Source organism: Asterias rubens, chromosome 12 (assembly GCF_902459465.1).
Source record: "Asterias rubens chromosome 12, eAstRub1.3, whole genome shotgun sequence".
NCBI classification, from domain to species: Eukaryota; Metazoa; Echinodermata; class Asteroidea; order Forcipulatida; family Asteriidae; genus Asterias; species Asterias rubens.
Window position 1 is genome coordinate 16,073,120 of NC_047073.1, and position 18,149 is coordinate 16,091,268.

The following is an 18,149-nucleotide window of genomic DNA, read 5'->3' on the forward strand; positions in this document are numbered from 1 at the left end:
TAAATTTTCTTGGTTTATGAACCACGATTTGTAAATGTTTTTTGTATGTTCATGGTTTGTAAACCATAAACTTATACACAACAAATACTTTACTGGTATGTAAACCATAACAGGATTTGGCAACAGTTTCTATGGTTTACATCTAATTGCTGTAAACCATGGTAAAAACATGCCTTAAAAGTGTCAAACAATTAACGGACAAACGGCGCCCCATACATACGAGTGTCGCATTTGGATCCCATCATGGAGGTAGAAATAGATCCCATCAACATGGCTAAAGTTCAAGTAAAGGTATGAGTCTTTTTGAGTTATTTTTGTTACTTTGTACGGATAACTTTCCGCATGGCGCCACCACTTTTTCACTCATTTTTTACAAAAAGGGATATCTCATCGAGGTAAATAAGATACTATTATTTCATATCGAGTGAAAAAGTGGTGGCGCCATACGGAAACTTTTCCCTTTGTACTTAATTGTGTAGTGTAAGTAGAAACAAACTTACTTGAACTTACTTGAATCCACCGACGCCATCACACAACTGGGGAGGAGACGGTGGTTCTGGTCGGTCCTACTACTTGCCGTCAACTCGCCGACTTGCCGTCAACTCGCCGTCAACTCATTTTCGTGCCGTCAACTCATTAAATTTACATGAAAAATCTATAAAAAGGGGGCACGGAAGTGTTAAGTCTGGGCTAAACTACATATTTCTCATGGTTTTCGGTACAAATTCATTCACAAAAACGACTTTGTGTTGATAAAAAAAAAGTACCAATCATTGACATCTTGGGCCAAGACTAATCATTGTGAAAAAGCAAGATGGCGGCCGACAGTTTTTTGGCTTCGAGAATTTTTTTTCACAAGAAAAAAAAAATCAATTTTTATTCCGAAATATGACCTAAAACTTACGCGAATGCTCTTTGAGCTGATACTTTACAGTTCTATGCTTCTTTTGTGGATTTTAAATGTATATTGGAGGAGTTGACGGCGAGTTGACGGCGCAAGTGAGTTGACGGCGAGTTGACGGCAAGTAGTAGGACCCGTTCTGGTTACTGGGGCAGACAGCTTAGATAAGCTTATGTAGAGCCCCCCGACGTTCTTTAGGAATTTATCCACATGTCCCTTGAAAATGTTCACACTTGAAGCTTCAATTGCTTTTCGAGGGAGAATGTTCCAGTAGTTGACCACTCTCTGGGTAAACCAGAACTTCCTGAGGTTGAGGTTGGATCTTGATTTGTACAGTTTAAGTTGGTGACCCCTGTGCTGCACGGTTGACAAATCAAAGAAATGTTCAGGGTTCAAGCCCTCAAGGCCCCTAAGAATCTTAAAGGTCTCGATAAGATCTCCTCGCAGCCTCCTGCACTCCAGGGTGGTCAATTTCACTTCCCTGAGTCTGTGAACGTAGTCTAGGTGAGATAGACCTCCAATCATTCGCAATGCTCTCTTTTGCACTCTTTCTATTAGGTCAATGTCCCTTTGAAGATGAGGCCTCCACACCTGTACACAGTAATCTAGGTGTGGTCTAACCAGTTCTTTGTACAGTCTGATGATTGTTGTTTTGTCTTTGTTCGTAATGGTTCTGTTGATTAGCCCCAGGGCTCTGAATGCGCTTTTGACTGCCTTCGCACAGTGGGTACTTGCATTTAGTGACTGATGGATGATTACCCCAAGATCTCTTTCTTCACTTACTGTCTGAATTATACTGTCACCAATGGAGTAGTTGTGCTTGATGTTACTATGCCCGAAGTGGAGGCACTTGCATTTGTCAATATTAAATAACATTTGCCAGTCATCAGACCACCGGTAAAGGCGATCGAGGTCGTCCTGAAGAGCGCGAGCATCTGCTGGGGTTTTCACTTTTCTGAAGACCTTGGTGTCGTCAGCGAACTAAAGGATTAGTTGTGACCCAAGTTGTTATTCGACACGTTGGGACTGTCCTCGTCGTGGAGGCGATCGGAACAAGGTTCATAAAAAGACATGAGTCATACTTTTCATAGTTTTACCATGGACTACTCAGTCACGGAGCTATAGCTCCAGTCCATGATTCTACACTATGACCATGGAGACTTGTTGTCGCAACTAGGAGACTTGGGCCTATATGATATGACTAGCAGGACTGTCCCAACTGAGTGAAACTACAGCCAAAATGCCTGCCCATTTTACGGATCCCATGCCAGTACTTCTAAGTTCTAGAAACTATATAGTTGCGATAACGTAACCCTCCTGCCGACGGCGTCGTCGGGGTTACGTTATCGCAACTAGAAACTATAATAAGGCTCCCCTGTGAGCTCACAAGGGAGCCTTATAGTTTCTAGAAGTACCATACCAATACCCAGTTCAGTTGAGCTTCAACTCCAATCAAGCAAGTTCAAGGTATTCAAGTTTTTCAACGCCCCCAAACCAACCATGCCAACACACACGACACGCACCCACCCACGGTATCAATCTTTCGATGGCATAAGTTATTGCAAATAGACACCAGTCTACAAATTGTAACCCTTACTTAAACAAAGTTAAATTAAAGTTAAGGATAACTTTCAGCATGTTCAGATGGCGCCACCACTTGTTTACTCATTTTTACAAAAAGGGATATCTCATTGAGTTTTGAGGTAAATTAGTTTACTATATTATTTCATATTGAATTAAAAAGTGGTGGCCCCATGCGGAAACTTTTTAAAAGTTAAATTGTGGCCTGTGGGTATTTAATACTCCTAGAACAATTTTTCATTCTGCTATCGACATTCGTGGAGACAATAGTGGAATGAACCTCATGTCATACTATAGTATTTAATATCCATTTTTGTAAACTGCTTTCTGCAGGTCTAGTCTATCCAGTTGTCCAATATGGATGGTTTTCGTTTTTCATGATGTTTCAATCCGCTAGGCTTGACCGAAGAGTGGTAGAGTCAATTTTTGTTCTACACAGACAGACAGACCCAGTGTTACTTTAAATTGTAGGCAAAGAGCAATTGTTATTGAATTATTATATTGTTGGTGCGTAATTCGAGGTTGAAAATACTGCACCTTCACATCCGCAGGCCTGATAAAATTCAACGTCATGATATTGAACATCATCCTTTACAAAAACCAATAAATCCTTTTTAGCAAAGCGGCTTCCGTCAATGCTAAATTTTTAATAATTGCTGAGGGCATTTTTAGTATAAATCAAAATGACCTTTGGAAGGCTATTAAGGTACTCCTAGAAAGTAGCGCTATGAACTTGGAATTAAATCTCTCATACATTAGTTACTAATTCATGGAGAAATAGGCCCCCTAACTAATACATGAAACAAATAATTACATATGGCCTATTTTACTATGGCATGAAACAATAAAAACTAAATGCGAATCAATTCAAAGAGTTATCAGAGACATCACATTTCAAACCTTTCATCTTTGATGAGAGGTGAGATATACTGTTCACCCACCTGCACTGTATATATCCACACCCTCGCATGCACACAACAACCACAGTACGTAATACACCAGATGGTGGACTGTACTTTTACGGAAGAAGAAGAGGCAAGGCCATTTTCATTTTGTAAAGAGCTTTTCCTTTGGCATTGGAAAATCTTCAAGTCTATCAAAATTGTTTGAAGGAGCACCAAGGTCATGACCAGGGGCAACAGAGGACATGGCATTCGTTATTCCTGGCCTGGTACTCCCACTTGAAGTAAACTAACAGCTGTGCTAAAAATAATTGTTTCTATAGAATTAAAGTAAACGTTGATTGCCGAAAATAACCAAAAAGTGTATTTTATCATTAATGTTTGTTTATTTTTTATTTTATTTTTATTTATTTTTTTTGCAGATTGGAATCATAGGAGGCACCGGATTGGATAATCCGGACATTCTAGTCGACAAAAAGGAGGAGTTTGTGGACACGCCATATGGAAAGGTAAATTCATCTCAACACTATGCTAACCATTAGATTTCAAAATAGGCCTGCTGATTGAAAAAAAAAAGGAATGAAATAATAAGTTGCCTGATGTTTCAACCCTAACAGAGTCTTTTTCGATGGCTAAATGACAACACAACAACTATTAGGACTAAATGGGTCTAAGTTGGACTAAATTTATTTCACAAAGAGTTGGGACTAGTCCCAACTTAGGACTACATGTAGTCCTAGGAGATATTAAAGACTTAAGGCTAGTTCTAAGTTAGGATGAGTAAGTCATCTTAACTCGAGATAAGACCAGTCCTAACTCTTTGTGAAATCGACCCCTGGTGTGTAACAAAAACAGTCAAGAGGAAATAGGTGATAGAGATGAAAGCACACAAAGAAAGCAGGGGATGATCAAAGAAGAGGGTAACATCATTGGTATAGGGTATAATAATGCTTGCTACAGCATAAAGCAGGATATAAAGTCCATGGTTTGCCCCTAACAAAAAATTCAGTGACTAGCCAGCAGGACGGGTTAGTTTCTCATTTCACTGGTCCATCAGGTTTGTCACTAGTCCATGTTCCATATTAAATAGGGATGCCTTTTAATACTAAACTAGTCAGCCGAACCGCTTGGAGTGAACTTTGACTAGTCCTTGGGTGTTTTAACTGCTGGCATTGATATTGATTCTTTGAGTTGTAGACAGTTTAACAATAAAATTTGTTTACTTTTCTGTACCTCAGCCTTCTGACGCATTGATGACAGGCACTATTAGCGGAATCCAGTGTGTACTCTTGGCAAGGTAACTTTTAACGTTTAATGATTTCTTTGATGTACATTTGAAGGGATAACATCAAATTTGAAGTGTTCTTACTTGTCATAAATCCTCAAAAACCATCTTCTGACTTTAGAGGATATCTGAGAGACCCAATTTCTCAAAGCAATAAAGATCATCGGAAGACAAATTTTCAGTATTACCTCAGTGATTTGTGTTGTAACATCACACTTTACTCAGCAACTACAATTGATTTGCAGTTACGATCAATCAACATTATGTCGTTGCAGTTTGTGTTTGGGTTCCATGCGGCTGTTTCAAATTTATTGGTGTTATTTATTATTCTGTTTGATTTTTCAACAGACACGGTCGCGGCCACAGAATCCTCCCATCTGGTATCAATTATCGAGCCAATGTCTTCGCCCTTAAGAATGCAGGTTGTACTCATCTCATCGTTACAACAGCATGCGGTTCTCTTCAAGTGAGTCACTCGCAGTTTGAAGGGATTGGGCAGGTTGGGTACTGTTTTAGTACGACACAAAACACAATGTGCACAGATTAACATTAAAAATGTCCACGATTTAAAGATATTGATGTAGAAAGCTTCCCTTAATATATTTCCAGCGGAGGTGCTGTAAAGCAGATTTACACGACTCTCCTGAAAAGTTTTTTCACCTTTTTCTCTCAAAAACTTGACAATGAATGAAGCTGAAGATTCTACAGAACTCCTGGGGCTGAAACAGGGTTACCCCTTTCACTGTGTCCTAGCTCTATGGTTAAGTAGGCATGGGTATCATCCACTAGTAGCGTGGCTGGTAGAGCAGAATGCTTCCTAAATTTTCACAAAGCAATTATGGTTAAGTGCCTTGCTCAAGGCACAAGTGTCATGACCAGGATTCGACCAACATTCTGCTGCTGACAACACCAGAGCTTGGGTCTGATCTGGGGAACTAGACTGCTTGACCATGACATGTAAATTTATATAAAGAAATCAGCTAATGTATTTGACCTCTAGGGTATTTGTGTACATTACACCCCTTCACTATGTCCTTACAATGCCAGATTCGTTTTATGGTAAAACATGAAGGTGCTTTTCCAAACTAGGCTTCAATGTTTTGTTTCTATTTCTTGGTTATTGTTGTTATGTTTTTCTACTTTTCTTCTTTTTCTGTTACATGTGTGATTCTTTAAACAATTTAAAGGCTGATATAAATTATCTTCAATGACTTTTACCCTGTAGGAACACATCCACCCCGGCCAAATTGTCATCCTGGATCAGTTTATAGATCGGACGACCAAACGAGAGCAGTCATTCTACGACGGCCAACCAAACAGCTTAAAAGGGATATGTCACATTCCAATGCACACACCATTTTGTGAAAAGACACGGCAAGTAAGAAAATGATTTTGTACTTTAATTACACAGAAGCACTGGTCCTTGCCATGGTGCCCTTTCAAGAGTTTCACATTCATTTTAAGAAGTGCCCTATACAAAATGTAAGGCCTTGCCCTCTTCAAGATGCCAGGCGTGATGAAACTTCTAAAAATTTACTAACAATCTGAAATAACACCAATGGGGGTGCCCCACCACTAATTTTGTTGCAACTGCCATGCTTAAGAAGTTGCTGCAAAGAATTGTTATTACCATCAGTTTTTATTGATCAGAGTTTTTACTACCGTGAATTTTAAGAGTGATTGCCATTCTCCCATCATTACTTGGTCACCTTCTAAGATGGCCTTTAAAAACATGCTTTTCATTTCTTCTTGTTTCAAAGGCATTGATCGAGTCCGTAAAACACCTTGGTATGAATTATCATCGTACCGGGACTGTCGTGTCCATCGAAGGACCCCGATTTTCATCTCGGGCAGAGAGTAAATTGTTCCAATCATGGGGCGGAGACGTGATCAATATGACCTCTGTTCCGGAAGTGGTATTAGCCGCTGAGATGGGACTTTGTTATGGGGCCATTGCACTGCCAACAGACTTTGACTCCTGGAGGGATGATGGTGCTGAACATGTGAGTAAATTTCAAACTTTCATTATTCAGGCATGCAACTCTTCCGCGTTTCTGCGGAATTCCACGTTTTTAAATTTTTTTTAAGCCTAATATACTGTATGCCTGGCAACAACAGTGTACAACTACAATCTTGTAAAATAAGCATAGTACATGCTAAAAATGCACCTAAGAGCATAATAAACCTCAACATTTTCTAGGGTACCATTGTGGGTATCATGTCCCGTGGCGTTTCGGCTGCCTCGCTCCGCACTTGCGCTGTGCCTTTGAAAATTGTCCTCTTTTTTTTTTTCAACGGGCAGTTGCATGCCTGATTATTGTATGACTGAGACTAACATATATAGGGAAGGACTACATACCGTGATACTACTTATATAGTAAGTCGAGCCAAACTTGGCTCAGTATGTTGTGACCGCTCGTTTTTTCCAATGCTCGCAAATCATCTCTACCATCCAGCCCATTCGTTAAATTATCTCAGCTAAATTAATCACAAGAACCATCTCTGCCCACATTGGTACCCATTTATCTCTCGCTGAAAAGACGTAATTGTTGTAAAATGTCTTGCTCAATGTCTTGCTCAAGGACACAAGTGTCATGTTCGAGATTCAAACCCGGGGCTTACAGAAGCAGGGAATTTGGCGGGTCCTTGCTATGTATATTTATTTATTTATTTATTTATTCGCTCAGGCTTTAAAAACATCAAATTTACACAGCAACAATAACAAGAAATGCATGATTTATAAACATTAGGAAAACGTTAAGTTCGCTCTTCTGAGAGTCCTTGGCGCCACAACCAGAATTAATAAATGAAATGAAATGAAACAGATCTTCACCCTTCTCACCGGGAACAGCAGTGGCTTCTGTCTCTTGAAGTCGCAGCAGTAATTAAATATATTTTGTGTTATTGACTTTGTCTCTTGGCAGGTGAATGTGGAACTGGTGATGGAGACGTTCAAAAAGAATGCAGTAAGTGCTCTGCGAATCTTGAGAGATGTCATTCCAAGAATTGCCAAGATGGAATGGGGACAAACTCTGGCGGAAAAGCAGGTAACTGTCACCATGTTATAAAACAATACCACCAAGTTTCCCTTGCGGCTTATTACTTGGACTCGAGTCAGACTCTAGTCGCCAATTACGCTGACTTGCGACTTGACTTGGGGAAAAATGACTTGTGACTTGAAGTGACTTGTGCAAAAAATGACTTGAGAATTATCATTTGAATTGAACTTATTTGATTTTACCATAATGCAATTTAAATATATGTGGCAAAATTAAGTCTTTGGCAACGATGCCGCCTGATGTTTTCGAGTGCATGCTCTTGTCAACTTGACTTAGGGCCTTGCGATAAATCTGCACGGATAAGCAGGCTCGTGGGTGCACCGACCTACGGACATTATGGGACTTGACTTGAGAAAATTTGACTTGTGACTTGACTTGAGCAAAATTACTTGACTTGACTTGACTTGAAAAAAATTACTTTGTTGCAACATTGCCTTGTTGTTACCCTTTCTTCAGGTTCTTAAAGTATTTCCTGATTTTGTTTTTCCTTTAGGCAATTGCTAAGGAGTCTGTAATGCAGTAGTTCCCACAGAAAAGTGTATTCAAGTGATGAGCCTAGATTGACTGTGTCATGGCATAGAGTCTGCATCAGGCAAATTACCACAAATTATGGGCAGCGAGTGATACTCGCAAGACGGAAGAAAGTTGCCCTGAAAGTTTATTGGATCAAATCCAGTTTGTTTAAGGTTCAAAATGGTAAGGTTTTAGTTTTCGTTGTATTTTATTCTTGCTTAAAGGGTGGCTGCATTTTTTTTTTTTTTTTCATTTAAAGGATTAAACATGACTTTATAAACCTAAAATATTTTTTTATATTTTTTATTAAATGCGCAAGTATTTTTTAAATGGTTTTCAAGAGATTACCACCCCGCCCCTAAAAGGGAGCCTTCATTTGCATAAACATGGCTGTGTGCATATAGAGACGAGTGCACTGTGTGGCCTGGTACCTAGGCGCATGTAGTTAGGCACCAGACTCTTTTTGCCGACGATATGTTTGAATTCCCGACGTGATGTCGATGGTAGGGGGGCGGTAACAATACACAAAAGGGGGGGGCATGACTTATTCGCTAATTACGCAAGTCAGATATGTCGGGAATAAACAAAACACATTTTATTGACAGATTGATTTTCAATACATATATCAGAAATAAATGACAGCAAAATTAAGTGTTTTATTTGAATTCACTGCAGCATCCCTTTAATGTTTCCTCTCTTTATGAATGAAGAAAATAAACGAAACAAAATACAGCATTGGTAACTTAAATTTGTAACTTAAAGGCAGTGGACACTATTGGTAATTGTCAAAGACTAGCCTTCACAGTTGGTGTATCTCAACATATGCATAAAATAACAAACCTGTGAAAATTTGAGCTCAGTCGGTCATAGAACTTGAGAGATAATAATGAGAGAAAAAACACCCGTGTCACACGAAGTTGTGTGCGTTAAGATGGTTGATTTCGAGACCTCAAGTTCTTGAAATCAAATTCGTGGAAAATTACTTCTTTCTCGAAAACTATGGCACTTCAGAGGGAGCCGTTTCTCACAATGTTTTATACCATCAACCTCTCCACATTACTCGTTACCAAGGAAGGTTTTGTGCTGATAATTATTTTGAGTAATTACCAATAGTGTCCACTGCCTTTAAATTTGTAACTTAAATTTGTGTTTGCTTTGGATGCTTTGCTCTCTGTGTATCTAGAAACATTTCGCTTTGGTTATATTGGGAAAAACTATAGACCACCTTGCGTATGACGCCACAAGAACAAACAGCGCCCTCAATTGGAGACCTTTCACTGGCTAATAGTTGTGTGTGGCATGTATGCGCTGGCACATTTCCACAACGGCCTATGCAAGGGGTTTATTGCCACTTTGAAGCCCGGTTCATACCTACTGCAAATGCGATGCGAATGTAGACGCCACAAATTTGTCACAAAACTGTGTCCAACTCCAGCGAAACCGTCATGTGACGTCAAAGTTAGCTTCGCATTCACAGTATAAACAAGGCTTTAGGCTACAAAGCTGCTGTCACTTGTAGGTTTAATCTAGTTGAACCAAGTTAAACAACCATTTTCAGGGTCGGAAGCAGAGTAATTATTAGGGGGAGGGGGCGCAAACTTTGAGGGCAAATTTCCTAGTGATAAGTTTTGAGAAAAGGAGCTGCCGTTTTTAGATCAACCACTAACCAGGACACAACCTATCACTTCACTCTGTGGTGTGTCGTGGCTGAGTGGTCTATCGGACTCAATCATTGGGGTGTGGGTTCGATTCCTGGTCATGACACTTGGGTCCTTGAGCAAGACGCTTAATTGCTTCTCATCACCCAGGGGTAAATCTTGGTGCACATGTTTAAGATGGTTTAAGGAAAGAAATATATGGCCCTGAGACCAGGTGTGATAATATTTGAAGCGCAATTATCATTCTTTGGAACTGTGTTATATAAGAGTAGATATTGTTAATATAATTAGCGCCTAAAAATAATGGCTATATCTCTACATTAGAAAACAAAATCACTTGATCGTGATGAAACATCTGCCAGAGATAAAACAACCATTAATTTCTTAAATCAGTATTACACTTGTCCGGGTCCCCTTATGGTTTTATGCTGCATTCAAGTTCCACAATGAAATCCACAAAAGTTAAAATTGTTGTGTGGCTCCATGCAGAGGTTTTTATTTTTCTAATATAGTACGATTGAGATTTCTATTCAAGAGGAGCATTAAAGTCACCTGGAAATATAATTTTCTGTTCTTCAAACATTAGAGTATATGTTTATGAACAATAAAATAATTTTTTGAGTAATTGTTTGTAATGTTTATATGTTTACAAAATAGATAAAGTTGTTTGGGGGTGACTCCACCTACCCCTTTTGTGACGTCAATCAAGGCAGACTTTGCATCGATCGAACATTGAACACACATACGTGCATATACGTGCATGTACATGCAGGTCCTAGTTGTCAGTTTGTGCGTTTCGAAAAATGTTTTTTTCGTGCATTTTTCCAGCGGTGTCGACTAGGTGTAGTGGTGCTTGATGAAGCAAAATAACTAAAGATGGGGTCAGTTTTGCGCTGTGCAGCAAACACTTTGAGCCGTCGTGCTACGAGAATCCGGAATACACCACACATTTTGACATGAAGATGAAAGTTCTTTTCTAAAACATAACGCCATCCCAACAATTTTTCCAGCTAGTGGGAAGTCGAAGAAGGTACCTGAAAAACGTGAGGAACCTAAAGGAGCATTTGCCTAACTTGAACAAATTTGGGTATTGTTTCAACTTTGAGGGCATGTTTTTAGCTTGCGCCAAGCGTCACTATCTTGTGTTGGCACTGCATGCGATTCACCGTACTGGGTAATCCGAGTGGACCGTCCGCACAGCAGCCATACAGTGCGTGCAGTCTGCTCCGTGTCCGTAGTTCTGTACGTAGGCATCATACCGATCAGGTACCCAGACATAGTGTACGGTGAAGACTACACATTTTCTCTTCAAATATCGCGCCTCGATTGACGTCACGAACAGCGACCTCTCGGGTCGGGCCTACTTTTAAATTTTTTAATAAAATGGAAACTAATTTTTTAGAACCTTAGTTCAAGGCACGTTACAGAATTGGTAAGAAACAAAAATTGTGAAAATCACAGATTTACATAAAACTTACACGGTCCAATGATGATGATAGAAGTCCCCTGGGTTTTCTGAACCCAATAACACAGCATTAGGAAACAATAACATGTTTCTCCAATATTTTCTAAGTTATATGTATTTACGACATTGTTGTGAACATTTTAAAATGTTTGGTATTGAAAATAAATACAGTAACTGCTGACAACTGTTTCTTACACAAATTCTTTCTAGAATCGTTTTCAATCATTAAAAAAATCTTATTTAAAAAGAGAAGTTCTTGTGTCACTTCACTCCACAGAGAATTGTTCAAATAAGATTTTTGGGCATACTTTTTTTCAAGAATACCATTTTTTAGCAGTGTAAGGATAATCAAGATACTCAGCAAACAGTGAATTTTTATCGATACTTGATTTATTTCAACTGACATAGGAATGTTTTCTCAGCCCAATCTGTTTATTTCATTACCCTTTCAAGTTCATGAATTTTTATTTTATTTGACCCACCCACCCAGCCCACTTTTGCCCTTCTTCATATTACTGTAAATGCTTTTGAAGAACAAAGCTATGGCTCCAACATCAATTGTTTTCAATTACTTTTCCTTGCTAAAAAGAACTTTGTAGTTTAATCAGAAATTAAATTGACGCTCTTGGCGAGGGTGGTATTTAGACAAATGTTTTGTTAATATATACTTTAATAAAAAACTGTTTTTCAATTTTCAGTTATTTCCAGCAACAATTTCAAGAAAAAAAAGCTTGACTTTTTGTGTAACATTGACTATACTTTCATTACTTCTTTTCCACTAAGCTTTTATAAGCCACATGAAAGATTTTCAAAAACAATAAATCATCTTACCGAAATCTATAAAAAGGAAGTTGTAAAAAAAACCGGTGACAACCATGCAGAAAATTATCAAGAATTTGAAAACCCGCCGCACAAAAACATTGACTACAATACCATTAAGAACATTGAACGATTGCCGTAAACGAATACCAACAAAAGTGTCATGACGCATCAGTCTTGTTATACTGTTAAGATCGGAGAACAGCATAGCTCGCCTAATGATAAAGGTCTGGTGGGTAACAAACATTACCAACTAGTATTAATGATAACTATTTGAAAACACTTTCATAGAAATATTTGTTTTATTGCCAAAATTTGTCTGACAAATTTCATTGAGAATAAATTGTAAATTTGTATTATCTATAAAGGATTTATCTTTAAAATAACAGCATATAAGGCACCATTTTCATTAACATAAAACTAAACTTCAGCATTATGTTTGGACTAAACTTCAAAATCTACATGAAATAAAATGACATGTAATAAAAATGTAAGTAAAAATAACTTTTTAAGCCGAAGTAAGAATCAGGCCCAAAAATGAACCATTCCCTGAAAACAGAGGAAGACGGGTTTTTGTTCAAGGTGAGGCTATATTTAAACTGATTTGGGCAGTCGACTCAAATCAACTGCCACCACCGGCACGTTGCCACCACGGGCACGTTGCCACCACGGGCATGTTGCCACCACGGGCACGTTGCCACCTGCTGGTTCAGTCTGAAAGGATCTAGGCATGGGAATCATCCACTAGGAGCTTGGCTGGTAGAGCAGAATGCACTACCTTCCCAACTTTATACCAAGCAGTTATGGTTTTTAGTGCTTAGCTCCACGGCACAAATGTCACGACTGGGATTCTAACCCACACTCCACTGCCTAGAGCTTGGGTTCAGTGAACTAGACTACTGGGCCTCTTTGAGGCACAGAACATGATCTTAAATCTTTGAAAACTCAGTAAAACAAAAAAAATCAATCCAGCAGTCAAGATGGAGGCCATGCTGTAGTTTGCATAAAACTATGCTAGGCTGAATAGTTGTGTACCGCCATGAGGGTCGCCAGTGTTGCTTAGGGTCCACTGCTAGGCTGAATAGTTGTGTACCGCCATGAGGGTCGCCAGTGTTGCTTAGGGTCCATTTTCGCGGTCATAACCAATGTATTGGTATACCTGTTTCGGTTTAACTTGCAGTGGGTTAACCACTGGCCATTGACCGAAACAGTCACTAGGTTTTGACCACTAAAACGCACCCCAGGACTTCAACCAGGTTCCTTGCGCACTGATCATGCACATTTGGACATGAATATGGGCTATAGACCTTAATCACGCTGTCACCATCTTGGCCATGTTCCCTGTTTCCAATAAAAGTAATGAATGCCAACATTCATTGCGCATGGCACCAGACTATTATTTCGTCCAGCCTCAGTTTGGTTACAATGAGTTGGAATGGAGTAAAATCAAGATGACCACATCGTGATAAGGGTCTATTGTTCAAGGGTCTTTGTACTTTTTTCTAACACAAAACACAATACCACAGATTGATATTTAACTTTAACACAGTTTGAAGATAATGATAGTAGAAAGCTTCCCTTAAAATATTACTAAATGAAGTGCTGTAGTTTTTGTGAAATGAGTAAAACAATTCCACAAAAAATAATTTAGTCTCAGTTTTAGCATGTAAAAACGCATTAACCAGTTATGATCTGTTATGGTATAACAGGTTAATAGGTTTCTACATGCTAAAATAGTTTTCGTCTCACTGAGACGAAAATTATTTTGTGAGTTGTTTTTACTTGTTTCTCAAAAACTATAGCACCTCAGTAAGTAATATTTGAAGGGAAGCTTCTACTATCATTATCTTCAAACCCTGTAAGTTTAATGTAAATCTGTGGACTATTTGAAAAAGTACCCGAATCCTTTAAGAAGTTAAGTATTGACTTTAGGGCATGAGGATGAGAGGGTCTTGTTCCATGTACATGTACTGCTTTGAAAGCAACCACCCACTGAAAACCCCTAGCTCCAAATCATCCTTAGTTCGCAAGCAGTCTGCTGTTATAGTCTCTTTACACTGTCAGCAGTTAAACAAGTTTCATTCAAGGTCATAGAGTTGTATAAGAACTAGAGGGCGCACTGGTGATGCTGCGTCCACAAACGCAATGGGACCGCAAAGAGACAAGCATGCCATTCTGTACGCGCGTTGAATATGAAGTACAAGTTGGAGTTTGTGTCTAGTGAACGCTACGCGATGTTTTGTCAACTTACAAAACTCCCGCACAAACACATGCTGTGCGATGCTGTTTTGTCAACTTAGAAAATGGCCGCATGCGCGCATGCCGGGCCGCGTGTATATGCCAGTGCGCCCTCTAGTTCTTATATATATAACTCTATGTTCAAGGTAAACATCATTGGTCAAATCAGGGTACACAGAAGTTTGAGAATCAAACTCAATGCTGACACACCCTCACTGTCCGTAACGGATACCAAATGATCTTTCTCAAGTTTGTGTGACTTGGCAGTTTGGAATAAGAAGGAAACATCTCTGAACTGTCGCTTGAAATGTTGGTTTTTGTTCTTTTGTACTTTTATTTTGCATGAATCTTTTTATGGCTCTTTAAATGGTCACTTCGAATGAAGGACATACTGCATTGGTCGCAGCCAAATGGTTTCTCCTTGGTGTGGATTCTCTCATGTATAGTCCGGTAAGAGCTCCTTGTGAAAGCCATCCCGCAGTACTGGCAGACAAACTCCTTGCAGTTCAGATGGATTGCCTCATGGCTGTTAAGGTTAAAGCGCGTCTTGAATGTCTTCGGACACATATGGCAAGCGTAAGGTCGGGCAACATCATGGACTTTTTGATGATGGTACAAGTATTTGGCACGGTGGAATGACTTATCGCATTTGTCGCAAGAGTATGACCTGTCTTCTGGGTCCAGGGGCTCATGACACTTCAAATGTCTTGAGAAGTTTCTCTTTGCGGAGAAGGTCTTACCGCACTCGTCGCAGCGATACTCGTTGCTGGCAACTTCGTGAAGTTCCTGGTGTCTTTTGAGGTTACCCTTGTAGGTGAATTTATCACCGCAGTCATTACAAGAGAAGCTTCCACGATCACTTTTCTCTTTAGTTGCTCTTGGCTTTCCAGATGCAGACTTTGGTTTGAAACAAATTCTCAATTGTATTTTGGGAGTTGTCTTTGGAGTTTTGGGAGAAGGAGTCTTGGAGACTGCTTTTTTCGTTACTTTTACGGATGACTGAGACTCTGGACTTTCAGGCCTTTTAAAACGGCAAATGGTTCCTGATGTTTCTACATATAAAAAAAAATAAACATGAGGGTTTTCTTGAAGTTTTTTTGAAAGCAAGTAGTTTTAAAAGTCTTAAAGGCACTAAACATTTTTGGAAATTGAACAATATTCTCACTTGGTGTATCCCAACAAATGCATAAAATTAAAAATCTGTGACAATTTTGGCTGGTACAAGCATCAGAAATTAAGTGTTATAAGCATATTTTTGTGTTATGATAGTTTGTAACAAGATAATAACAATTGACCCCCTTACAACCACGTCACACGCGGCGACTGTGCCACACTCACCATTTTGGTGGTCAATAGAGTTACGTGTAACGCTGCGTCGCTTAAAATGCGCACATCACTGAATAACGCACAGTGATGTTGCCAAGCAGTATGGCGGTTCCAAGATTATTCTGATGATGACGTCAGGTGAATTTGGTCAATAGAGAAGGTGTTGGTCGAAATTATTTTATGGTTAACATACCAGCGTCATGTTTTTTGCTTTTTAAATTGTTTCTAAACTATGAACTGATCTAAAATAATTGTTTACAATGTTACAATCATAAGTGATGACATGTGAAATAAACTCATAAAACACAGTTTTTTAATCATGGTTTAAACAATGAAAAGTGAACCATCAAACATGGTTTATAAATCATGAATTACAAGAACCCCCCCTCCCCCAACCACCCATAAAATACACCACTTTTATCAGGCAAGTGTGTGTACCTGAACTCTGTGAACTGATGCTCCCAGGATTCCTTCCCTCTCTTCTCTTAATGCAGACCGTGACGCCACTCGTCCTGGCACAGCCGTAGGAAAAGCTTGGACGGAACTGGTTATCTTCTTCCGGACACTCTCTTTGAAGCCTGGAAAGCGTTTCCTCAATGTCTTCCGTATCAGTCGACATTAAAGGCTCGGAAGCCATTGACTTTTTTTATCGATTGCAATAGTCAGAATCATAGCACACCTTCAGAAGATACAAAACATAAAGACATCAATCAATATAAACCACAAGGGAAACTGACTGGGTAAATTTTGAAATGATTTTTGGGGTTGAAAAAAGAATTGACTAGAGTGGGATTTGAACCAACGACCTCCGGATTAACGTGCCGGCGCTCTACCAACTGAGCTATCTAGCCCTATGTAAGGAACACCACCAACATAGGGCTAGATAGCTCAGTTGGTAGAGCACCGTTAATCCGGAGGTCGTAGGTTCAGTCCCACTCTAGTCAATTCTTTGTTCAACCCCAAAAATCAAAACATAAAGATGTCAGTCATTTTAGTTTTGCATCAGGGACAAAGAAGAATGTATTTTTATTTTGTTAACCCTCAACCCTTGTGTATTAAGTACTGTATAGGCCTGTATGTTTCATTCAAATGGCAAGGGCATCAAGAGGCATTTTCTCCTTGTATAAAGGTCACCCTATAACTAAGGAATTTGTAAATTTCTACTGGAGCATTTCAAGGGAACTAAGGCATTGACCAGGGGGCATGGAGGCAATCGTCTTTGTTGCGCACGTGAAGTATCACGCATGATTGTACTACTTGGTACTTTCCTGAGTTCTGTGAACCATGGAGTAATATAATGTGTGAACATAGCCTAGGCAAATCAATCAGATGGGATTCAAATCTACGACCTTATTGATAGATAGTCTTATTGATAGATAGTCTTACCACTACACTACACCATTTATATTAGGATAGTCGCGAATAGCAAAATATCAAGAGAGGGCGCTGTTGAACCCAAACAAAGGCATAGGCGTTGTGTGCGCGAGTGGTACAAACTGCATAGTAACCGCCCATATTCCTTCCCACAATGCAGTGCGTTTCTGAATCGCGATAAACCTTATTGCAATGCAATGTTAATATGTAAAGGTCATGGGTTTGATTCCCCACCCAAGTGATTTGCCTATGAATTTTGTTCACATAATAGAGTAAACTAAAAAGTGCAAAAGAAACATCGTTGTAAGGGTAGGCCTTGAATTACACGCAGGCCACGGCCTTGCCTTCGTTGCCCCCCTTGGCCTGGTCTTGGCTTTGGTTACGTTTGGTGCCCTTCAAAAGATTCCATATAGGGGCCTAATGAATTAAGAATTTTCCAGTCAGTGGACTGAAAGTGCCCTTTGCAATTCATTCAAAGGTGAATTTACCTGCTGGACCTGAAAATGATAGAAAAAACATACTTTTCGTAAGCCTTCACGCCCCCCCCCCCCCCCCCCGCACGGTACGTATTCATATAATGTATTAGCTATAATCATCATTCATGTCATAATTATTTTGTAAACTTACTGACATACCACTTTTGGCATTGGCAATGTAATGTACGACTTAAAACAAATTCGTGCACAGACATTCCGACTTGTCTGATCAGCCTCTGATCAACATCGACAGTACACCAAAGAGGCTAAGACATAAAAGAGGGACACACTAACGCTATGTAATATACCAATTATGTTAGTAATAAATGATTTATGTTTCATTCATAAAAATATTAATACGAACCTTTTTTAGTGCGCTTCAAAGTTGTTGTACACAGCCGGATGGTCGTATGATGATAATGTATGATGTGATTGATGACGATGAGTCTGTCTAGAGAGGGCGCTCTTCCCAAAAGACGTACAGATCCACAACAGATAGACATAAAGAATGGTAGGATATCTATCGCAACGCAAGTGTGACAGCCCAATTTT

The 18,149-nt window shown here is 39.4% G+C and overlaps 2 protein-coding genes across 2 annotated transcripts; one reads left to right on the top strand and one right to left on the bottom strand.

Moving 5' to 3' along the window:
• Positions 1-215: 215 nt before the first annotated feature.
• On the top strand, positions 216-8,530 carry LOC117297499 (S-methyl-5'-thioadenosine phosphorylase-like). Its single transcript, XM_033780574.1, has 8 exons — positions 216-291; positions 3,807-3,893; positions 4,623-4,681; positions 5,018-5,135; positions 5,895-6,047; positions 6,430-6,672; positions 7,594-7,716; positions 8,222-8,530. Exons 1-8 carry the CDS (start codon positions 244-246, stop codon positions 8,249-8,251), a joined length of 861 nt encoding a protein of 286 aa, XP_033636465.1. The 5' UTR covers positions 216-243; the 3' UTR covers positions 8,252-8,530.
• A 5,965-nt stretch (positions 8,531-14,495) lies between these two features.
• Positions 14,496-18,149, bottom strand: LOC117297498 (gastrula zinc finger protein XlCGF7.1-like). The gene is made up of 3 exons (XM_033780573.1): positions 17,962-18,149; positions 16,186-16,426; positions 14,496-15,473 (listed from the first exon to the last, which is right to left on the bottom strand). The coding sequence occupies exons 2-3, from the start codon at positions 16,382-16,384 to the stop codon at positions 14,755-14,757; spliced, it is 918 nt and encodes a 305-aa protein (XP_033636464.1). The 5' UTR covers positions 16,385-16,426; positions 17,962-18,149; the 3' UTR covers positions 14,496-14,754.